This window comes from Salmo salar, chromosome ssa05 (assembly GCF_905237065.1).
Source record: "Salmo salar chromosome ssa05, Ssal_v3.1, whole genome shotgun sequence".
NCBI classification, from domain to species: Eukaryota; Metazoa; Chordata; class Actinopteri; order Salmoniformes; family Salmonidae; genus Salmo; species Salmo salar.
Genome location: NC_059446.1, coordinates 68488867 through 68508593, shown reverse-complemented (window position 1 = coordinate 68508593; position 19727 = coordinate 68488867). Strand labels below are relative to the sequence as shown.

The 19727-nt window shown below is 45.8% G+C and overlaps 1 protein-coding gene across 2 annotated transcripts in view; it reads left to right on the top strand.

Moving 5' to 3' along the window:
* Positions 1–16334, top strand: part of zmp:0000001114 (suppressor of tumorigenicity 14 protein homolog) — a 40193-nt gene extending 23859 nt beyond the window's left edge. For both annotated transcript variants that reach the window (XM_014201455.2, XM_014201456.2), the window contains exons 4-19: positions 78–148; positions 457–626; positions 1768–1803; positions 2407–2638; positions 4525–4664; positions 4782–4885; positions 5383–5492; positions 5651–5781; positions 6409–6513; positions 6841–6948; positions 7285–7398; positions 7805–7924; positions 8473–8653; positions 12361–12629; positions 14972–15108; positions 15286–16334. In XM_014201455.2, the coding sequence (XP_014056930.1) occupies positions 78–148; positions 457–626; positions 1768–1803; positions 2407–2638; positions 4525–4664; positions 4782–4885; positions 5383–5492; positions 5651–5781; positions 6409–6513; positions 6841–6948; positions 7285–7398; positions 7805–7924; positions 8473–8653; positions 12361–12629; positions 14972–15108; positions 15286–15447 (2190 nt within the window). In that variant the 3' untranslated portion in view covers positions 15448–16334. The remainder of the gene's footprint in view (positions 1–77; positions 149–456; positions 627–1767; positions 1804–2406; positions 2639–4524; positions 4665–4781; positions 4886–5382; positions 5493–5650; positions 5782–6408; positions 6514–6840; positions 6949–7284; positions 7399–7804; positions 7925–8472; positions 8654–12360; positions 12630–14971; positions 15109–15285) is intronic.
* Positions 16335–19727: the final 3393 nt, after the last annotated feature.

Sequence of the window (19727 nt, the reverse complement as noted above, 5' to 3'; positions counted from 1 at the left end):
GTTCGCCATGGTAACAGCAAATGGGTTGTCAGGTAACCTAGTGAATGATCATTTTTATGTTTGGCTTTTTTCACCAGCTTAAGATCAACTACAAACAAGTTGAGTTCCTCTCCAAGTACTACACCACGTCTGTGGTGACCGCCTTCAGGTAGGAGAGCATTCTGGGATGTGGAGTTTCTGCATGTTGGTAATGTACAGTTGGCCATAAAGCTAGTCATGTGATCACTTTGTTTACTACATAATATGAATCTTTGAAAATGCTTATTGAATAAGTGTGATTTGGACAATGGGACGTCCATTGCAGCAACTCAAAAATGCCAGCTGTACCTGAGGAGAGGTTTGGTAAAACCTGCACTATAGAAATGTTGAAGTGCATGACTGTGAGTGATCAATGAAGACCGCAGTCAGCATAGTTTGGTCTTCTACTCCTTCCTTCAAGTCCCTCTCTCTCTCCAGTGAGGGGGTGCTGGCCTACTACTGGACCCAGTTTGACATCCCGGCAACGGACCTGGAGATGCTGCCAGAGTTCTCTGAGGAGCGGGTCCTGGAGGTGCTGTGGAACGGCATCAGGGAGCAGGGCAAACGCTCCGGCCAGAGCCTCCACATCAGCCAAGTCACTGCCTCACGTGAGTTAGTAGTTAGTACAACCCAGTCAAGACCAAACCAGGGGGTGTAGTCTCTGGGGCAGGGGGTGTAGTCTCTGGGGCAGGGGGTGTAGTCTCTAGTGGCTTAGGGTTTAAACTAAGCAAGCAGTGACCAACCCTCCTCCTGGAGAGTTACCCTGAGTCCTGCAAGCTTCCACATCAACCCAAATCCACAATCTATCATTCTACTAATTGGCTGCTCACCAGGACCTTGATCAGCTGAATGAGGGGTAACAGAGTTGGTTACCAGGACCTTGATCAGCTGAATGAGGGGTAACAGAGTTGGTTACCAGGACCTTGATCAGCTGAATGAGGGGTAACAGAGTTGGATCAAAAGCCTGCACACCCAGTAGCTCTCCAGATGCAGGGTTGGCCTCCCCTCAACTAAAGGGTCATGTTTAATGAAGAGAAATGTATTGTCTGAAGCAAGCCCCCTCTCTGTCATCTTCCATAAGCATTCATATCTGATCTGATTTCAGCCATTAATGGCTGTTCTATGCCAGCTAGATGTCTCTGACATGCCCTAATAAGATAACGTGGCGGTATAAGGGACGCCACTCTGTTTGTATTGTATCAGTGATTGGACACTTTATGTAGTTTGGGTCTTTTAATGACGTTACAGTAGTTGGCCCCTAGGCTGCCCTCTAGCTGCCTGGCTCTAGCCATTTATCATTATTCTAGCTTCTGTCTACTTCACATTGCATTGCAAAAAGGTCACCCTATATGACTTAGTGGTTTTGCTCTCTTTAAAATGATTTCTGTTTATATGATTTGATGTGGCTGTCAGTCGGTTAGACAGAGATGTATCCCTGGGCTCCGTGGGGGGGTGGGGGGGTGCATGTTAAAAAAACATTCCATCGGCAACTCTCTCAACAGCAGTGCGTACGGCGAATTGGAACAGAAAAAGTGCAACCCAAATATTAAACGCCCGTGCATCAAACTCGATTAGCCTCTCAGTTTGGTAGCACTCTCTTAACCCTCCCTCCTTATCTCTCATTTCCCCTTTCCCTCTCCTCCTCAATTCTCTCTCCTCCTTCTCCATCTCTCCTTTTCTCTCTTCTCCCTCCACCACTTTTCTCTCTCTCCCTCGCCCCCCTTCTCATTCCACCCCCCTACTCTCCAGGCACAGACCCCAGGATGGCCAGGAACCCCAGAGCCGGTGAGTAAACCCACTGTCTCCCGTTTCAATCACACGCTGCTGTAATTTTCCAGCCCGCTAGATGTTCACCCTGCTGCTGCCAGTCTGTGAGAATGCCTGCCCCGCTTGATACATAATACTGCTGCTGCTCCATTCATGAAGAGATTGAGAGCCCTGGCTATATAGTACATGAGTGGACTACTGAATAAAAATGGATGTTGGCCTATTTCACTCGTCTTTTTTTACCCTCTGTGTTGATGCGTAATCCTCAAACGATTTTGCGCATGTTACATTTAATTTCAGATAAGAGTTGATAGTTGACATTGCATCAACAGATGACACTGGATGATGAACAGTGTAGTAGATATGGTATAAGATGTGTACATTTTTCCACACCATGATATGACATTTTGATTGATGCATATACAATACAGCTCAACATAGCTCTTTTTTCCACTATGTTATCTGCCTTGGCGTTTGCACTTTTGGGAGTAGCGAGTCTAAAGTACTTCCTTAGCATGTGAGCTGACCAGGGAAAACCCACAGCCTTGTTGGGCTACTGTACCTGTATGTCTGTACATCTACTAATGTAATCTGTTATGCTCTTCATTTCCTGCCCGTCAGATTACGAGTGTTTCTTCCGGTTGGAGGCTAACACTTCAGTTCAGAGCTTCCAGTCTCCAGGCTTTCCAGATCAGTACCCGGCCCAGTCCCGCTGCCAGTGGCAGATCAGAGCCCCGGAACAGAACGCCATCTCAGTCCGCTTCACCCACTTCCACATAGAGGACGACTGCTCTGATGACTTTGTGTCCATCTACGACTCCCTCAGCCCGGATGAGTCCCAGGCCATCACTCAGTGAGTGCTCTCACAACCACTACTGTGATGATGATGATGATGATGATGATGATGATAAATAAATAATATGAATAATGCATAGATTTTTTTTATTAGTGCATTTCATGGACCCAAAGACTCTTGTACAGGGATGGTGATGAGAGAGGCTGAATCATGCCAGTGTTTGTCATAATGCCACTATTCTCCACAGCCCAAGGAAATCCGTGACAAACTCCATCTTAATATCAGCAGTGATACACAGACAAGTGAATTCCAATTGTAAGATTGCACATTTGTGTGAGACATATTGGCTTTGTTCAATCGAAGGTGGTTACCTGGTGTCTAGGCTAAGTGTAATTGATAGGTTGTTGTGCTGTGAGAATGCGGGTTTGTTTCCAATCGATAAGGTTATGTTAACAGTGGGGGAAAAGGAAGCAGGAAGTAAACTTCAAACTTGCTTTCTTTCAGCACAATAAATATATTCTTCATCCTACCAAGATACATAGACAGGTTAAAGAATGATTTTTAAGCCAAGTGAAATATGGATTGTGTGTGTGCCATTCAGAGGGTGAATGGACAAGACAAAAGATTTAAGTGCCTTTGAACGGGGTATGGTAGTTGGTGCCAGGCGCACCGGGTTTGACTGTGTCAAGAACGGCAACACTGCTGGGTTTTTCACGTTCAACAGTTTCTTGTGTGTATCAAGAATGGCCGACCACCCAGAGAACATCCAGTCAACATGGGCCAACATCTGTGGGCAAAAGTGGGCGGTACAACTCAATATTAGGACAGTGTTCATAATATTTTGTAAACTCAGTGTATCCCACTTGTTTACAACCTTTTTATTAATGTAGGGTCCAACCAAGACATGCATACTACCAGTACCAACATATGCTTACTTAATGAGGAAAGAAAGTAAAAGTGTCTCATGTAGTTTTCCAGAATTCCCAAGAGGGACCGGAACATCACTTTGTATTTGGCTAAGGTCCCCAGTGGGAATAGAAAAACATGGGAGAAAACGGTCGTTTTGAAGTGTAGCGAATGCTGTGGACTTCATTCCCGTCACATCATTGGTGATTTTAGTCGCTTGTTGGGATCCTGGTGCATTTGGCCCAGCACGTTGTCTTTCATTGTTAACATTGGGGACCTTCAGTGAGATTGAGTTGGCTCAGAAGGACCTCTCTTTTCCAATCTACCAGGGGTGCCACCCAGCAGCCATGCTGCTGTGTGTTACTGCAGTTGGTTGTCTGTGGGCGTCTGTCTCTCTCGCTCTCTCTCCCCCACTGTGGCAACCCGAGTGCAAATCAGTGGGGGCTACACTGCAGGCAGTTTCAAGTTCCAAACCCTTCACCAAACAAATGCGAGTAGCCAAGCGCTGCATAAGATTTTTTTCTGCTGCTCAGCCAATCAGCTTTATCCAAGGTGACACCAGGTTGATGAGATCCTTAATACAATAGTTTCTAATGGCATTACCCTGCTGCAGGTAGATGTAGTGCTGCTCTTGCAGCGTCATTCACACTTCTGTGGCTCCGGCTGCCGGCCCACACTGCAGGAGCGTTTCGCTAAAATACCTGTTTGACTTTGAAATGCCGTGTGTGTCTGAGCGGGCAGGGCTATTTTTCTTCCCTTGAATAGTTGATTTAATGCTTTTGATGTGCGGGGTGCTCATCGGTTATTTAGACATTTCAAATGTATTTAATGGGCTTCTTTAGGTTTCTGATTCATGTGTTTTATTAAAAGTGTACTATGTCACTCTAACAGTGTAGATGGTATACTAATGGTTTATGCCTTTCATGCCTGCACCACATTCTGTCAGTGAATGAATTGAAGTCCCACACCTTGATCAGTGTTGCCCAGCCCTGTCATTGGTTGACCTCTCCATTTCCTATATGAATCTCCTCCTATAGCAAGTGTGGTCAGAGGCCTCCCAGCAATCCCCTGGAGGTGGTGTCGTCCAGTAACATCATGCTCATCAACCTCATCACCGACAGCGCTGTCCAGAGGCCCGGCTTCAGTGCAGAGTACTCAATCATCCCCCTAACAACATGTAAGCCAACATCACACAGTCATCCCCTTACCAAGATGTACAACGACAATGCCAGTCAAACAATCCATATTTCACTACATGATGAACACTCTAATGACCCCACTTTTGCCTTTTTAGCCAAAAGTTGTGGAGGAGTCCTGAGTGATGCTCAGGGGAACTTCAACTCTCCCCATTACCCCAGCTTCTATCCCCCAGCCCTGGACTGCAAGTGGACCATCGAGGTTGGTGATCCTGCATCATAGCCCCTTCTGTTACCCCCTCTCTCTGCTACCTCTCTATTTACCCCCTCGCTCTCTGGTCCTTCTCTCCAGTCCCCTCTTTCCTGCACCATCCATAGCTCTGTACGAGGGGAATGCTGAGGCTGCAGAATGTCAGCCAGGCTGTTCAGTACCTCTTCCATCTTCATCTGTCCTATTGTAGCAGCAGCCCTTAAGGTTTTGTGTCTGGGGGGAGGAGGTGGGTTAGGTGTTCTCCCACAGTTACTGTAGCTTGAGTTCCAATTCCCTACACCTCCCACTTGGTCCCGTTCCCCTTGTGGATTTCAAATCATTGAATTGGTGTAAGCAGGCTTGAGGGACCACTATATTTCCTACACCATTTATTTAGAATCTATGAGGAGGAAGGAACAAGTGCGTACCTCTAAGGAGCAGGGCAGAGGGGAAAAGGGGTGGCATTTTCCAACTCTTAAGACTCACATGAACACAACCCTGTCTCTCAGGTCCCTGCAGGGAAGCAGGTACGTGTCAAGTTCACCATGTTCCGTATGAAGGAGCCGAGAGTGGACGTCAGGGTGTGTCACAAAGACTACATAGAGGTCATGGGCACCAAGTAAGAATTGTCCTCTACTTACTGGAGCTCTATAGAACAATATGACTTTATTGATTATCACAGGATAAAGGAACTGTCCTCTGCTTTAAACCATCACATTCCATTGACATACAATGTCAGTATTTCCACTCAAATAAACTTTGTGTGCTTTGTGTCAGGTACTGTGGGGAGCTGTCTTCTCTGGCCCTTACCAGTACCACCAGCTCTCTGGTTGTGATGTTCCACTCTGACGAGTCCTTCACAGACAAAGGCTTCCAGGCTCAGTACAACGCATACGATCCTTCCAACCGTGAGTGGTTTCTCTCTGGTGTTATATATGACTCTGGATTGTATGAAACGTCCTATGAAGGTGCTACCATTTTATGGTACTGTTTTCAAACCCCTCTTAATCTCCATGGCAACTGATATGGGAGTGGTGGTGCTATTCAAGTGAAAGTTGCTATATGACAGAGTAATCGTCACTATAACAACTGAACTAGTGCCCCAAACCAAGTGGCACGCTGACTGACACTCAGCCAGAGACGGTTCAATGATGGAGGTTTACAGACTGCAGCTCTGACATCACAGGTCCACCAATCACCATGAGTGTGTTTATTGTCTGTTTTATCAGTCAGGAGCACTTCTAGTCTCTGTCTCAGTCCCCTCCACTCCCCTCGTCCCCTCTAACCTCTGTAGTTGCTGCTCTTTCAGAGTTTGGGCCATAATGGATTTCTAATTGCTTTGATCAATAGGGACGAAGCAGATTGCAACAAGACGGATGGGCCGGATATACACTGTCATTCCCTCACACTCCTTCGGTCACTCGCTCTCTCTCCATCTTTCTCTCTCTCATCGCTCACTCTCATGCGCCTCTTCCCCCCATCTCCCTCTCTCCCTCTTTCTTTCCTCATTCCCTCCATTCTGTTACTGTGTGCAGCTTGCCCCAACCAGTTTGCCTGTGGCTCTGGGTTCTGTATCAAGAAGGAGCTGCATTGTGATGGCTGGAACGACTGTGGGGACATGAGCGATGAAATTAACTGCAGTAAGTAGATTCTGGCCTTGCTTGGCCTCACCTCACCCCTACCTCACTCCCCTCCCTCTTTTCCCCTCGCTTCCCCTTCACCCCTCCCTCCCTCGCTTCCCCTTCACCCCTCCCTCCCTCGCTTCCCCTTCACCCTCTCGTTCCCCTTCACCCCTCCCTCCCTCGCTTCCCCTTCACCCTCTCCTCGCTTCCCCTTCACCCCTCCCTCCCTCGCCACCCCTTACCCTCCCTTCACATACTTCCCACTCCCCTCACATTCCTGTGTGTGTGCATGTCTGTGTGATAGAAGCCTCTGACACACTGGACATTTCCTCTTGCTATTTTCAGAATGTGAAAAGGACCAGTTTGCCTGTGACAACGGGATGTGCAAGCCCAAGTACTGGGTGTGCGACCGTGTCAACGACTGCGGTGACGAGAGTGATGAGAAGCACTGCAGTGAGTAGCCGCCTAGTCGGCCAGACCCTCTCTATCTATGTAATGCCAGTCTGCGGGCTAAACGGGCCGCTAATGCCATGCTAATTGTGCTAACATTAAAGGCGCTAATCGGTGGACACTGGCTCCTAGCTCGGCTGTGTGTGGTCATTACTTTATCAGTAATGTGGCTTGTTGGAAGCCTTGCCCAATTTGCTCAGCCTCCGTCTAGACTCTTAATCATGTATAATGCATTCAGCCATTTAAAGCACAGAGCAGGGGAGAGATGGAGGGAGAACAAGCATCCAGTCTGGCCACATCAGTAAAAATGTCTCTTCCTCTCTCCTCCCCCCTTCCCAGGCTGTGCTAAGAATGAGTGGAGGTGTGGCGACGGGACCTGTTTGCCTCAGGATGTGGTGTGTGACACTAAGATGGACTGTGTAGACGGGAGTGACGAGGCTTCCTGTACCGTCTGTAAGTCAACACACACCAGACTCACTCCTTACATGACAGAACACACCTCTCTTTTGACATACATGAGCTATGTTTATTCTACTGCACACACCTCCTCACATGAAAACCCTGTCACTCCTTTTCAATCTCAGTTTTGTGGATAAAGTGGGATGTTAGACTAGACCGTCTCAATCAATACAGCCAATCAATGTAAACCACAGCACCATCACTGTGTATGGTGCACTGCATTCTAATGCCTGACTGATTTGGAGTGTCTTTTTCATCAAACCTGGCCTAACACTGAAATAGGTTTATGAAAAATGGGTTTGTTTTTTTAATATCAGAAATGTGTTTTCTTATGATCTCTTGATGGGTTTTGACTTTTATTTTTGACTTTTATTTTTTATCCAACTCTCTCTCTGTGCAGCTCCTGGTATCTGCTCTGACTTCAGCTTTAAGTGTAAGAATGAGGCGTGTGTGAACAAGGTGAACGCTGAGTGTGACCGGGTCAAAGACTGCACCGACGAATCAGACGAGGAGGGCTGCGGTAAGACAAGACAACCCAGCAGCAAGCTCTTTCATTCGTCCTCTCACTTACGTCTTCACTCGCTTCCTACTCTCTGGGCATCTCTCTCTGTCTTTGTAAAAACATCCATGAGTTGGCATGTAGTTTTAGAACTCCTGTTTGATGCAAAAACCTTGACTAGCACATGAAACCAGTTGTAAATTCATCATTGTCACTCCTAACAGTGAGCTACAGGACAGCAGAGTAGTGGGGCTGGGATACGTATGACTGGCTGCTTGTCTACAGAGCCCCAAACAAGCTGGAGGGCCTCCATCCAGCACTTTTATTTGATTCTTCTTTGGAGAACTATTGACGTCTGTGTGAATATTTTTGTGTTTTTCCTTTCCTACAAGCCTCGGGGTCTGGCAGTGTTTTTTTGATAAGCTAATGTCGGTACCTTATTATAATTTCAACGAGCTGCGCGGTTCAGCGCCAAGGCTGCGGTGTCAAGTTGAAGTTATTTTCTCCTTCTCTTCTCTCTGTTCATTAACGCTCATCTCACTCTTCCTCTCCGCCATACCTTCCAACAGACTGTGGCATCCGGCCATACAAGCTTAACCGTATTGTGGGCGGGGAGAATGCGCAGCTGGGGGAGTGGCCCTGGCAGGTGAGCCTGCACTTCCAGACCCGTGGGCATGTGTGTGGCGCATCAATCATCTCCAACCGCTGGCTCCTGTCTGCAGCCCACTGCTTCAAGACCATCAGCCCTGAGTGAGTTCCACATACACAACACTACTCCTCCTTCTTTCCTCTCTGCTCCTCCTTCCTTCCTCTCTGCTCCTCCTGCCTTCCTCTCTGCTCCTCCTTCCTTCCTCTCTGCTCCTCCTTCCTTCCTCTCTGCTCCTCCTGCCTCTCTGCTGGTTGTCCTTTCTATTGTTTCAAATGTCTTCCCTCTGCTTCGCTTTTGTTCTCTATGCCTCTTTTTTGGGTCTGTCTATCCTGTCATGCCTGTGGGTAGTTTATGGCTTCTTTACTCTACTGAAGCTTCTCTCCTTGACTTCTTCTTTCAAGATCTCCAGCCCTGCATGTGTACATGGCACCCCTCACACCTCTTCTGGTTTCTGATTCACAGACAGATCGTCCCGTCTCTGCTTCTGAAGCCACTGATATCTCCCACCTCCCTCTACTCTGCTTTCAAACATCTTTTTTTGACCTTTCCCATGCCCGGGGTAGTTTATGGTAGTCTTTCATCTACTTCACTGAGTTAACTTAGTTTGTTGGCGCCCCATTCTCATTATTATTATTATTATTATTATTCATTATTCCAGAGGACATCGTTTTAGGGATCCTGTTCTAAGGGCTCTTCAATCTGTAAAGCTGAAAAGTTCCAGGTTCCACAATAGAAATGTAAACGTTTTGCGCCAACATGTGCAGTGTTTACCATGAATGCGTTCTCCACTAAAGTGGGAACATTGCCTTTACATTTCAATCACGCTGTAAAGCTGAATTTCCTCGATGCGGATTGAACAGAGCCCTAAGAGAGATGAGTATGATGGGTAAACAGTGCTTTAAACAACACAGGAGTTTTGATCCACAGCACAAGGACTGAGAAATTACCCCTTGATTATACTGTTTAGAAGAGATGCTTCAGGGCCACATTTACATCAAAGCAGCTTTATAGTGTGTATATACTGTGTAATTAGCTGGGCTGCCAGTAGGTGGAGCACTAGCCCTGCACTAGAATGTGATCCAGCACTGCTGTGTTGGGATGGATGTGGTCTTTTCCATTTAGAGCCAGCCACTGTAGGGGATGATGTAGCTGTGCACTGCGGCAGTTTCATGAACAGTACAGAGATTTACAGAGCTCTGCTGCTAGCATTGGTTCCTCTCACAATCACACAGTCAGCTTGGAAGAGAAACGGCTTCCTTTCTGTTTACAGACAGCATTCTCTTATGCTGTGGAGAGGCTCTATAGGAGTAGCTCAAGCTCATATCCTACAGCAGCAGTAGGCAATCTTAGACTCTATCTTACATGGCCGATTCAATCAATTGAGTCTTTATTAAAGACTAATTAGTTCATTATTTGAATCAGGTGTGTTGCTGCTTTGGCCGGAGGAAAAGCCTGCCCCCACACTGGCCCCTTTCAGATAAGACTGCCAGGCCTTGGCCCTGTAGGCTGGTTAACATGCCCACAATCAATTCTTTCCACTCCTGTACTTTGTAAAAAAAACACTTTCAAGTCAAATTTCAAAGGCAGAGAGGCCAGCAGAATAACTGAATAATGTTAACATCCGTTCTCTGCCTCTCTCTCTGCCTCTCTCTCTGCCTCTCTCTCTGCCTCTCTCTCTGCCTCTCTCTCTCTCTGTCTCTGCCTCTCTCTCTGCCTCTCTCTCTCTCTGCCTCTCTCTCTCTCTGCCTCTCTCTCTCTCTGCCTCTCTCTCTCTCTCTGCCTCTCTCTCTCTCTCTCTGCCTCTCTCTCTCTCTCTCTCTCTGCCTCTCTCTCTCTCTCTCTCTGCCTCTCTCTCTCTCTCTCTCTGCCTCTCTCTCTCTCTCTCTCTCTCTGCCTCTCTCTCTCTCTCTCTCTCTCTGCCTCTCTCTCTCTCTCTCTCTCTCTCTGCCTCTCTCTCTCTCTCTCTCTCTCTGCCTCTCTCTCTCTCTCTCTCTGCCTCTCTCTCTCTCTCTCTCTGCCTCTCTCTCTCTGCCTCTCTCTCTCTCTCTCTCTGCCTCTCTCTCTCTCTCTCTCTCTCTCTCTCTCTCTCTCTGCCTCTCTCTCTCTCTCTCTGCCTCTCTCTGCCTCTCTCTCTCTCTGCCTCTCTCTCTCTCTCTCTGCCTCTCTCTGCCTCTCTCTCTCTCTCTGCCTCTCTCTGCCTCTCTCTCTCTCTCTCTCTCTCTCTCTCTCTCTGCCTCTCTCTCTCTCTCTCTCTCTCTCTCTCTCTGCCTCTCTCTCTCTCTCTCTCTCTCTCTCTGCCTCTCTCTCTCTCTCTCTCTCTCTCTCTCTCTCTGCCTCTCTCTCTCTCTCTCTGCCTCTCTCTCTCTCTCTCTCTGCCTCTCTCTCTCTCTCTCTCTCTGCCTCTCTCTCTCTCTCTCTCTCTGCCTCTCTCTCTCTCTCTCTCTCTCTGCCTCTCTCTCTCTCTCTCTGCCTCTCTCTCTCTCTCTCTGCCTCTCTCTCTCTGCCTCTCTGCCTCTCTGCCTCTCTGCCTCTCTCTCTCTCTCTGCCTCTCTCTCTGCCTCTCTGCTCTCTCTCTCTCTCTCTCTGCCTCTCTCTCTCTCTCTCTCTCTGCTCTCTCTCTCTCTCTCTCTGCCTCTCTCTCTCTCTCTGCCTCTCGCTCTCTCTGCCTCTCTCGCTCTCTCTCTGCCTCTCTCTGCCTCTCTCTCTCTCTCTCTGCCTCTCTCTCTCTCTGCCTCTCTCTCTCTCTCTCTGCCTCTCTCTCTCTCTCTGCCTCTCTCTCTCTCTCTGCCTCTCTCTCTGCCTCTCTCTCTCTCTCTGCCTCTCTCTCTCTCTCTCTCTCTGCCTCTCTCTCTCTCTCTCTCTCTGCCTCTCTCTCTCTCTCTCTCTCTGCCTCTCTCTCTCTCTCTCTCTGCCTCTCTCTCTCTCTCTCTCTCTGCCTCTCTCTCTCTCTCTGCCTCTCTCTCCCTCTCTCTCTCTCTCTCTCTCTGCCTCTCTGCCTCTCTCTCTCTCTCTCTCTCTGCCTCTCTCTCTCTCTCTGCCTCTCTCTCTCTCTCTGCCTCTCGCTCTCTCTCTGCCTCTCGCTCTCTCTCTGCCTCTCGCTCTCTCTCTGCCTCTCGCTCTCTCTCTGCCTCTCGCTCTCTCTCTGCCTCTCGCTCTCTCTCTGCCTCTCGCTCTCTCTCTGCCTCTCGCTCTCTCTCTGCCTCTCGCTCTCTCTCTGCCTCTCGCTCTCTCTCTGCCTCTCGCTCTCTCTCGCTCTCTCTCTGCCTCTCTCGCTCTCTCTCTGCCTCTCTCTCTGCCTCTCGCTCTCTCTCTGCCTCTCTCTGCCTCTCTCTCTCTCTCTCTGCCTCTCTCTGCCTCTCTCTCTCTCTCTGCCTCTCTCTCTCTCTGCCTCTCTCTCTCTCTCTCTGCCTCTCTGCCTCTCTCTCTCTCTCTCTGCCTCTCTCTCTCTCTCTGCCTCTCTCTCTCTCTCTGCCTCTCTCTCTCTCTCTGCCTCTCTCTCTCTCTCTGCCTCTCTCTCTCTCTCTGCCTCTCTCTCTCTCTGCCTCTCTCTCTCTCTCTGCCTCTCTCTCTGCCTCTCTCTCTGCCTCTCTCTCTGCCTCTCTGCCTCTCTGCCTCTCTCTCTGCCTCTCTGCCTCTCTGCCTCTCTCTCTCTCTCTGCCTCTCTCTCTCTCTCTGCCTCTCTCTCTCTCTCTGCCTCTCTCTCTCTCTCTGCCTCTCTCTCTCTCTCTGCCTCTCTCTCTGCCTCTCTCTCTGCCTCTCTCTCTGCCTCTCTCTCTCTCTCTCTCTCTCTCTCTCTCTCTGCCTCTAGAAACCACGTGGCCTCCAACTGGCAGACGTACAGTGGCATGCAGGACCAGTATAAGCAGGATACTGTTCAGAGAAGCTCGGTGAAGACCATTATCACCCACCCAGACTACAACCCGATGACCTATGACTACGACATCGCCCTGCTGGAGCTGAGCCAGCCGCTGGAGTTCACCAACACCATCCACCCCATCTGCCTACCCGCACGCTCCCACCTCTTCCCTGCTGGCATGTCCTGTTGGGTTACAGGCTGGGGCACGCTCCGCGAAGGAGGTGGGTGGTCATATAGTTACACTGTTGTTCTTATTGACCTAGGTCATATACAATACATATGTTGAATAATTTCAAATGCTGATGTTGCAATTGATTTAGTGCATGGGTTCAAAGTTAACATACATTTACTTCTATTTTATGCTACGGAACTGGGTCATACTAGGGATGGTCATTTGAAATGTTTTTACTGTTAGAGTACTCTCATTATTCTTTTTTTTGTACTAGAGTACTCAAGTAAAAAAAAGTATATTAGAACACACTAGAGGAAAATATGTGCACGTTTATCTATATGCCAACAGCGTGCAAAAATGCCTAATTTATCATAACCTTCACAGATAACATGTTCTATATAGCCTAGTATATTCAGTCAATAAAAAACCAAGTGCCATTTTAGAATCATTCATTGACACCATAATGAGCTGTATTACCTGCTCGGCTCTGGCTTCGCCTAGCAGTGGCAAAAGATAAAACGCATCAGGAAATAATCTAACTGCGTTTCCTAAACGCAGGTCTAAAATTATTCTTATAGTAATTTCTGCTCGGCATCAGACTACTTCAGCTGCGCTTCTTCACTCTGAGAATTCACCAACTGGCATTCTATCAGCAGACAGCACTCTGACTGATTTGTAGCTACTTTTCTCAGTAGCTTCCTTTTCTCTGGTAAAATGCAAGATTAACTTCAAATAAAACATTACATTAAGAAATGGAGCTGGTAAACAACACCAGAAATATATATGATGGCAATGCATCACTTTTGCAAAAAATGACCTTACTCATTGGAAGCTCATTTAATTGTGTGGCTGCTAGCCAAATAGCGTTGCACTTCGGATGTCATCTGATGAAAATGAAGCTATTTCCTGATGAATGTGTTGCGCTTATGTATTTTCTGTGAAGGATTTAGTTGCGCAACCCTGATCACTCTATTGAAGAAAAAAACACGACTTCCAACATAAAACGCAGGTGAAAGGGTTTAAACTCGACCACCTATCCCGGCCTTCGGCCTAGGTCGTCCACATCTGTGCGCACTCAAGCAATACTGACAAGATTGAGAAACCAGACATGTTGACATAAAACTGGTAAATATGATTAATAAACCACAACTTCATCATCACCGCATAGTTTGAGCTCTCAAAACAACGTCTCCACTACAAGAATGAGAATGGTATGCCTGATTAATACATTGAATTAACAGAAATGACCGTAACCAAACATTCTAGATTAATGGGGGAATTGCAATGATTAACGGTAGCCTACATTTACTGCTGGTGATACTTTTGAGATATAGCGTGGAATTCATAAACTTTCACAAACAATTCACACCATGAAAACAATGATTGAGCACGAATTGGCGGGAGAGTGTACATGGAGAGAGATGCACACTACCGCCAATCTCTGGTTACAGATTGATTTTTGACATCCATTCGAGTACTCGGTACTCAATTACTCATGCCCATCCCTAGGTCATACATGTTGAGCTGTGCTTGATTTAGTATTAAGGTTCTCATTTAGACCAGCACTACTGTTCTCCATATGGCAGACTTGGGTCAAATACTGTGCATTAGGTCAAGTATTTCCATATGCTCGAGCTGCACTTGATTTCGTTTGAAAGGTATGGAGCCAAGAGACGGTGGAATAGTCCAAGAAAGTGCTGAATCAGCGCACCACACATACTAACCATTTGGCATAGTATTTGACTCAGTCAGGTGTGTTTATATAACTCCTCTATGAGATATATATATATATACACACACACACATCTTTTACATCTCTTTCATTTTGGCATGCTGCTATTCCCTCATCTTGACATTCCTCGCGCTCTCTCCATCTCTCCCTCTTCATCCCTCTCTCATCTGTCTCCCATCATGGCGTCTTTCCATTCATCGCCATGGCATTCTTCTCTTTCCTTCATCCCTCTCTCCTGACGTCCGTCTTCCCTCACCTCCTCCCCATTTTCATTCTCAACCCTCATCTCTCCCGTTCGTGACATCCCGCTCTGTCTCCCTTCATCTCTCATGACGTCTTCTGTCACCCCTTTCCCATTCCTTCTCCCTCATCTTTCATCCTAATATTTTCCTCATCTCTCTCATCATGTCACTCCTCTTGTTCCCTTCATCTCTCCCACATCTTTTTCCTATCATCCCTCTTCCATTACACCTTCCTCCACATCCATATTTCATATCAGACCTCCTCCCTCTCTCTTTCTCTTGAGGGATCTCTTAACTGTCCATTAGCCAACCCAAAGCCAACTCATTAGCACCAGGGTTGTAGGCAGTAGCTAGTGCACATAAAGGTTGTCTTCTGCTAGTTATAACCACGTGTCCTCTCTTTCTCGTGGCGGTCAGGTTCCATATCACGGCTGCTGCAGAAGGCAGAGGTGAAGATCATTAACGACACGGTGTGTAACGTGGTCACCGAGGGTCAGGTCACATCAAGGATGCTCTGCTCCGGCTTCCTGTCCGGAGGAGTCGACGCCTGTCAGGTGGGAGGGATACGCATGGCAGGCTACATTATCATACTACACACACACACACACAATACAAACACATGCAATTATAAACAGAAACATATGTCATACACCTGCATCTTAAAACACTCCTAAACACGTTTCCTTTGTGCCCAATGTAATGTCTCTGTCCTCTGTTTCTCTCATCACTAGGGAGACTCGGGGGGACCTCTGGTGTGCTTCGAGGAAAGTGGGATGTGGTTCCAGGCAGGCATCGTGAGCTGGGGCGAGGGCTGCGCTCGTCGGAACAAGCCCGGCGTCTACTTGCGCGTCACCAAGCTGAGAGACTGGATTCGCAAGAACACAGGGGTTTGATGATGAGGGGACATGGGGGAGGGACAGCGGGTAGACAGTTTGGGGGTCTGACAGGACAAGACAAAAAATAAGGAATATGGAACATTGAGTCTGATTGAGGACGAGTCCCCCCATGATGACCAGAGCTAGCCAACCTCAACCAGCCTCCAACACCCACTGAGGGCCTGCATGGGGCTAGCTACTGCTCAGAGGAATGATTTCAAATGGGTTTGGGATTATATTTTTTCAATGTTTTTATGCTGTACTGATGCAACCCTGGTTCTCAAAGGCTCCGAGAAGCAGCAAGACTCCTGCACCTCCATCAATCATGTCATGTTCCACTGGTTTGATGAATATTCTCCCAGTGTAAATAATGGAAGATGTATATTTTGAAGACGCACTTTGTTTTTAGTGGTACAGTATTTGCCAAATCTCCCCATTGCTATGATGTGAGATCACATCTTCTGTTAGACAGACAGACATACCAAATGAACTGAGGGAATTAGGAATGGAACAGAAGTAGAATAGTTGGTTGTATTTTTACAATGTATTTCTTTACCAGCTGTTTTCACCTGCCAATTTTTACTTAGTGCCTTGACAAGAACATGGAATGTTTTATAAGTCAGTGTGATACTAGTGATATTAGTAATGCCGTGATGCATAGAATCTTGAGTTCTAACAAAGATTGTCTATTGAAGTGCCATCAGAATCTATTCATACCCCTTGATTTATTACACATTTTGTTAGCCTGAATTAAAAATGGATTAAATATGAACTAAAATCACCCATCTATATACAATATCCCATAATGACAAAGTGAAAACCTATTTTTAGAAATGTTTGTACAGAAATATCTAATTTACATATGTATTCACACCCCTGAGTAAATTCATGTTATAATCACCTTCGGCAGATTACAGCTGCGAGTCTTTCTTGGTAAGTCCCTATGAGCTTTCCACACCTGGATTGTACAATATTTGCACATTATTCTTTTCAAAATTCTTCAAGCTCTGTCAAGTTGGTTGTTGATCATTACTAGACAGCCATTTTCAACTCTTGCCATAGGTTTGAAGTTGATTTTAATTCAAAACTGTCACGAAGCCACTCAGGAATATTCAATGTCGTCATGGTAAGCAACTCCAGTGTATATTTGGTATTGTGTTTCAGGTTATTGTCCTGCTGAAAGGTGAATTTGTCTCCCAGTGTGTGTTGGAAAGCAGACGGAAGCAGGTTATCTTCTAGGATTTTGACTGTGCTTAGCTCTCTTCCATTTTGTTCCCCCCCCCCCAAAAAAAAAAAACTCCCAAGCTCTAGCCAATGACAAGCATACCTATGATGCAGCCACCACGATGCTTGAAAATATGAAGTGTTACTCTGTGTTGTTGGACTTGCCCCAAACATAACCTTTTGTATTCAGGATATACACTACTGTTCAAAAGTTTGGGGTCACTTAGAAATGTCCTTGTTTTTGAAAGAAAAGCATATTTTTTTTGTCCATTTTAAAATGGCATCAAATTGATCAGAAATACAGTGTAGAGATTGTTAATATTGTAAATGATTATTATAGCTGGAAATTGCAGATTTTTTATGGCCAGCATCCCGGAGTCGCCTCTTCACTGTTAACATTTAGACTGGTGTTTTGCAGGTACTATTTAATGAAGCTGCCAGTTGAGGACTTGTGAGGCGTCTGTTTCTCAAACTAGACACTAATGTACTTGTCCTCTTGCTCATCTGTGCACCGGGGCCTCCCACTCTTTCTATTCTGGTTAGAGCGAGTTTGCGCTGTTCTGTGAAGTGAGTAGTACACAGAGTTGTACGAGATCTTCAGAGTCTTGTCAATTTCTCGCATGGAATAGCCTTCATTTCCCAGAATGAGAATCGACTGCCGCGTTTCAGAAGAAAGTTATTTCTGGCCATTTTGAGCCTGTAATCGAACCCACAAATGTTGATGCTCCAGATACTCAACTAGTCTGAAGAACGCCAGTTTTATTTTATTTTTTACGAAACACAACAGTTTTCAGCTGTGCTAACATAATTGCAAAGGGGCTTTATAATGATCAATTAGCTTCTATAAAATGATAAACTTGGATTAGCTAACACAACGTGCCATTGGAACACAGGAGTGATGGTTGCTGATAATGGGCCTATGTAGATATTCCTTAAAAAATCTGCCTTTTCCAGCTACCATAGTCATTTACAACATTAACAATGTCTACACTGTATTTCGGATCAATTTCATGTTACTTTAATGAACCAAAAAATGTGCTTTTCTTTCAAAAACAAGGACATTTCCTCGTGACCCAAAACTTTTGAACGGTAGTGTACATTTTATTTCTTTGCCATATTTTTTTGCAGTTTTACTTTAGTGGCTTATTGCAAACAGGGTGCATGTTTTCCAATATTTGTATTCTGTACAGGCTTTCTTCTTTTCACTCTGTCATTTAGGTTAGTATTGTGGAGTAACTACAGTGTTGGTGATCCATCCTCAGTTTTCTCCTATCACAGCCATTAAACTCTGTAACTGTTTTAAAATCACCATTGGCCTCATGGTGAAATTCCTGAGCCGTTTCCAACTGAGTTTGGAAGGACGCCTGTATCTTTGTAGTGACTGGGTGTATTGATACACCATCCAAAGTGTAGTTATTAACTTCACCATGCCCAAAGGGATATTCAATGTCTGCTTTTAATTATTTTTTTAACCCATCTACCAATAGGTGCCCCTCTGCAAGGCATTGGAAATCCTCCCTGGTCTTTGTGGTTGAATTTGTGTTTGAAATTCACTGCTCGGGACCTTACAATTATCTGTATGTGTGGGTTATACAGATGAGGTAGTCATTCAAAAATCATGTTAAACACTATTATTGCACACAGAGTGAATCCATGCAATTTGTAACTTGTTTTTATTCCTGAACTTTGAGGTTTGCCATAACAAAGGGTTTGAATACTTATTGACTCTAGACGTTTCACCTTTTCATTTCTAAAAACATAATTCCACTTTATTATGGGATATTGTGCCTAGGCCAGTGACACATTCTGAATTTAAAATTGAGATTGTAACACAACAAAATGTGGAAAAGGTCAAGGGTTATGAAAACTTTCAGGAGGAACTGACAAGATTTTTGAGTGACCGCTCTAACAATGGAAATACATGTCCCCAAAGATGGAAGGCAGGCAGGAGGAGGTGAGATCAGGTGGGACCATTCTAGCCAATGAGAGGGCCGATACGTGTGTGTGTGTGTGTGTGTGAGAGCACCACAGGCCATAGAGATATATGTATGACTCGTCTTGGTATCTGTGCCACTAGTGTCTGTTCACACACGTATCAATGGTGCTTCCCATGCTATCTCTAGGGTTGGGCGGTATCCAGATTTCCGTGCTTTCATACTGTGCCATCCCATATATCCATATACGGTATTACCAGCAGTGCACACAAGGGGTGCATTTTATTTTATTTTTCTTCGTTAAACCCCCCCCCCCAAAAAAAACAGAACTTACCAGAATGCTGACAAAATGCTAACATGTACTAAGGATACACCATAGTGAATGCAAGGTAAATGCTAATGACTGCATGCAAACATTTACTACCAAGCCAGATAACCCAGCTCATAAAGTCATTAAAACTGGTTTTTCAACCACTCCACAAATTTCTTGTTAACAAACTATAGTTTTGGCAAGTTGGTTAGGATCTACTTTGTGCATGACAAGTCATTTTTCCAACAATTGTTTACAGACAGATTATTTCACTTATAATTAACTGTATCATAATTCCAGTGGGTCAGAAGTTTACATACACTAAGTTGACTGTGCCTTTAAACAGCTTGGAACATTCCAGAAAATGATGTCATGGCTTTAGAAGCTTCTGATAGGCTAATTGACATCATTTGAATCAATTGGAGGTGTACCTGTGGATGTATTTCAAGGCCTACCTTTCAAACTCAGTGACTCTTTGCTTGACACCATGGGGAAAATCAAAAGAAATCAGCCAAGACCTCAGAAAAAGGATTGTAGACCTCCACAAGTCTGGTTCATCCTTGGGAGCAATTTCCAAATGCCTGAAGTTACCATGTACAATAGTACCCAAGTATAAACACCATGGGACCACACAGCCATTATACCGCTCAGGAAGGAGACATGTTCTGTCTCCTAGAGATGAATGTACTTTGGTGTGAAAAGTGCAAATCAATCTCCAAACAACAGCAAAGGACCTTGTGAAGATGCTGGAGGAAACCGTTACAAAGGTATCGATATCCACAGTAAAACGAGTCCTATAGTGACTTAACCTGAAAGGCCGCTCAGCAAGG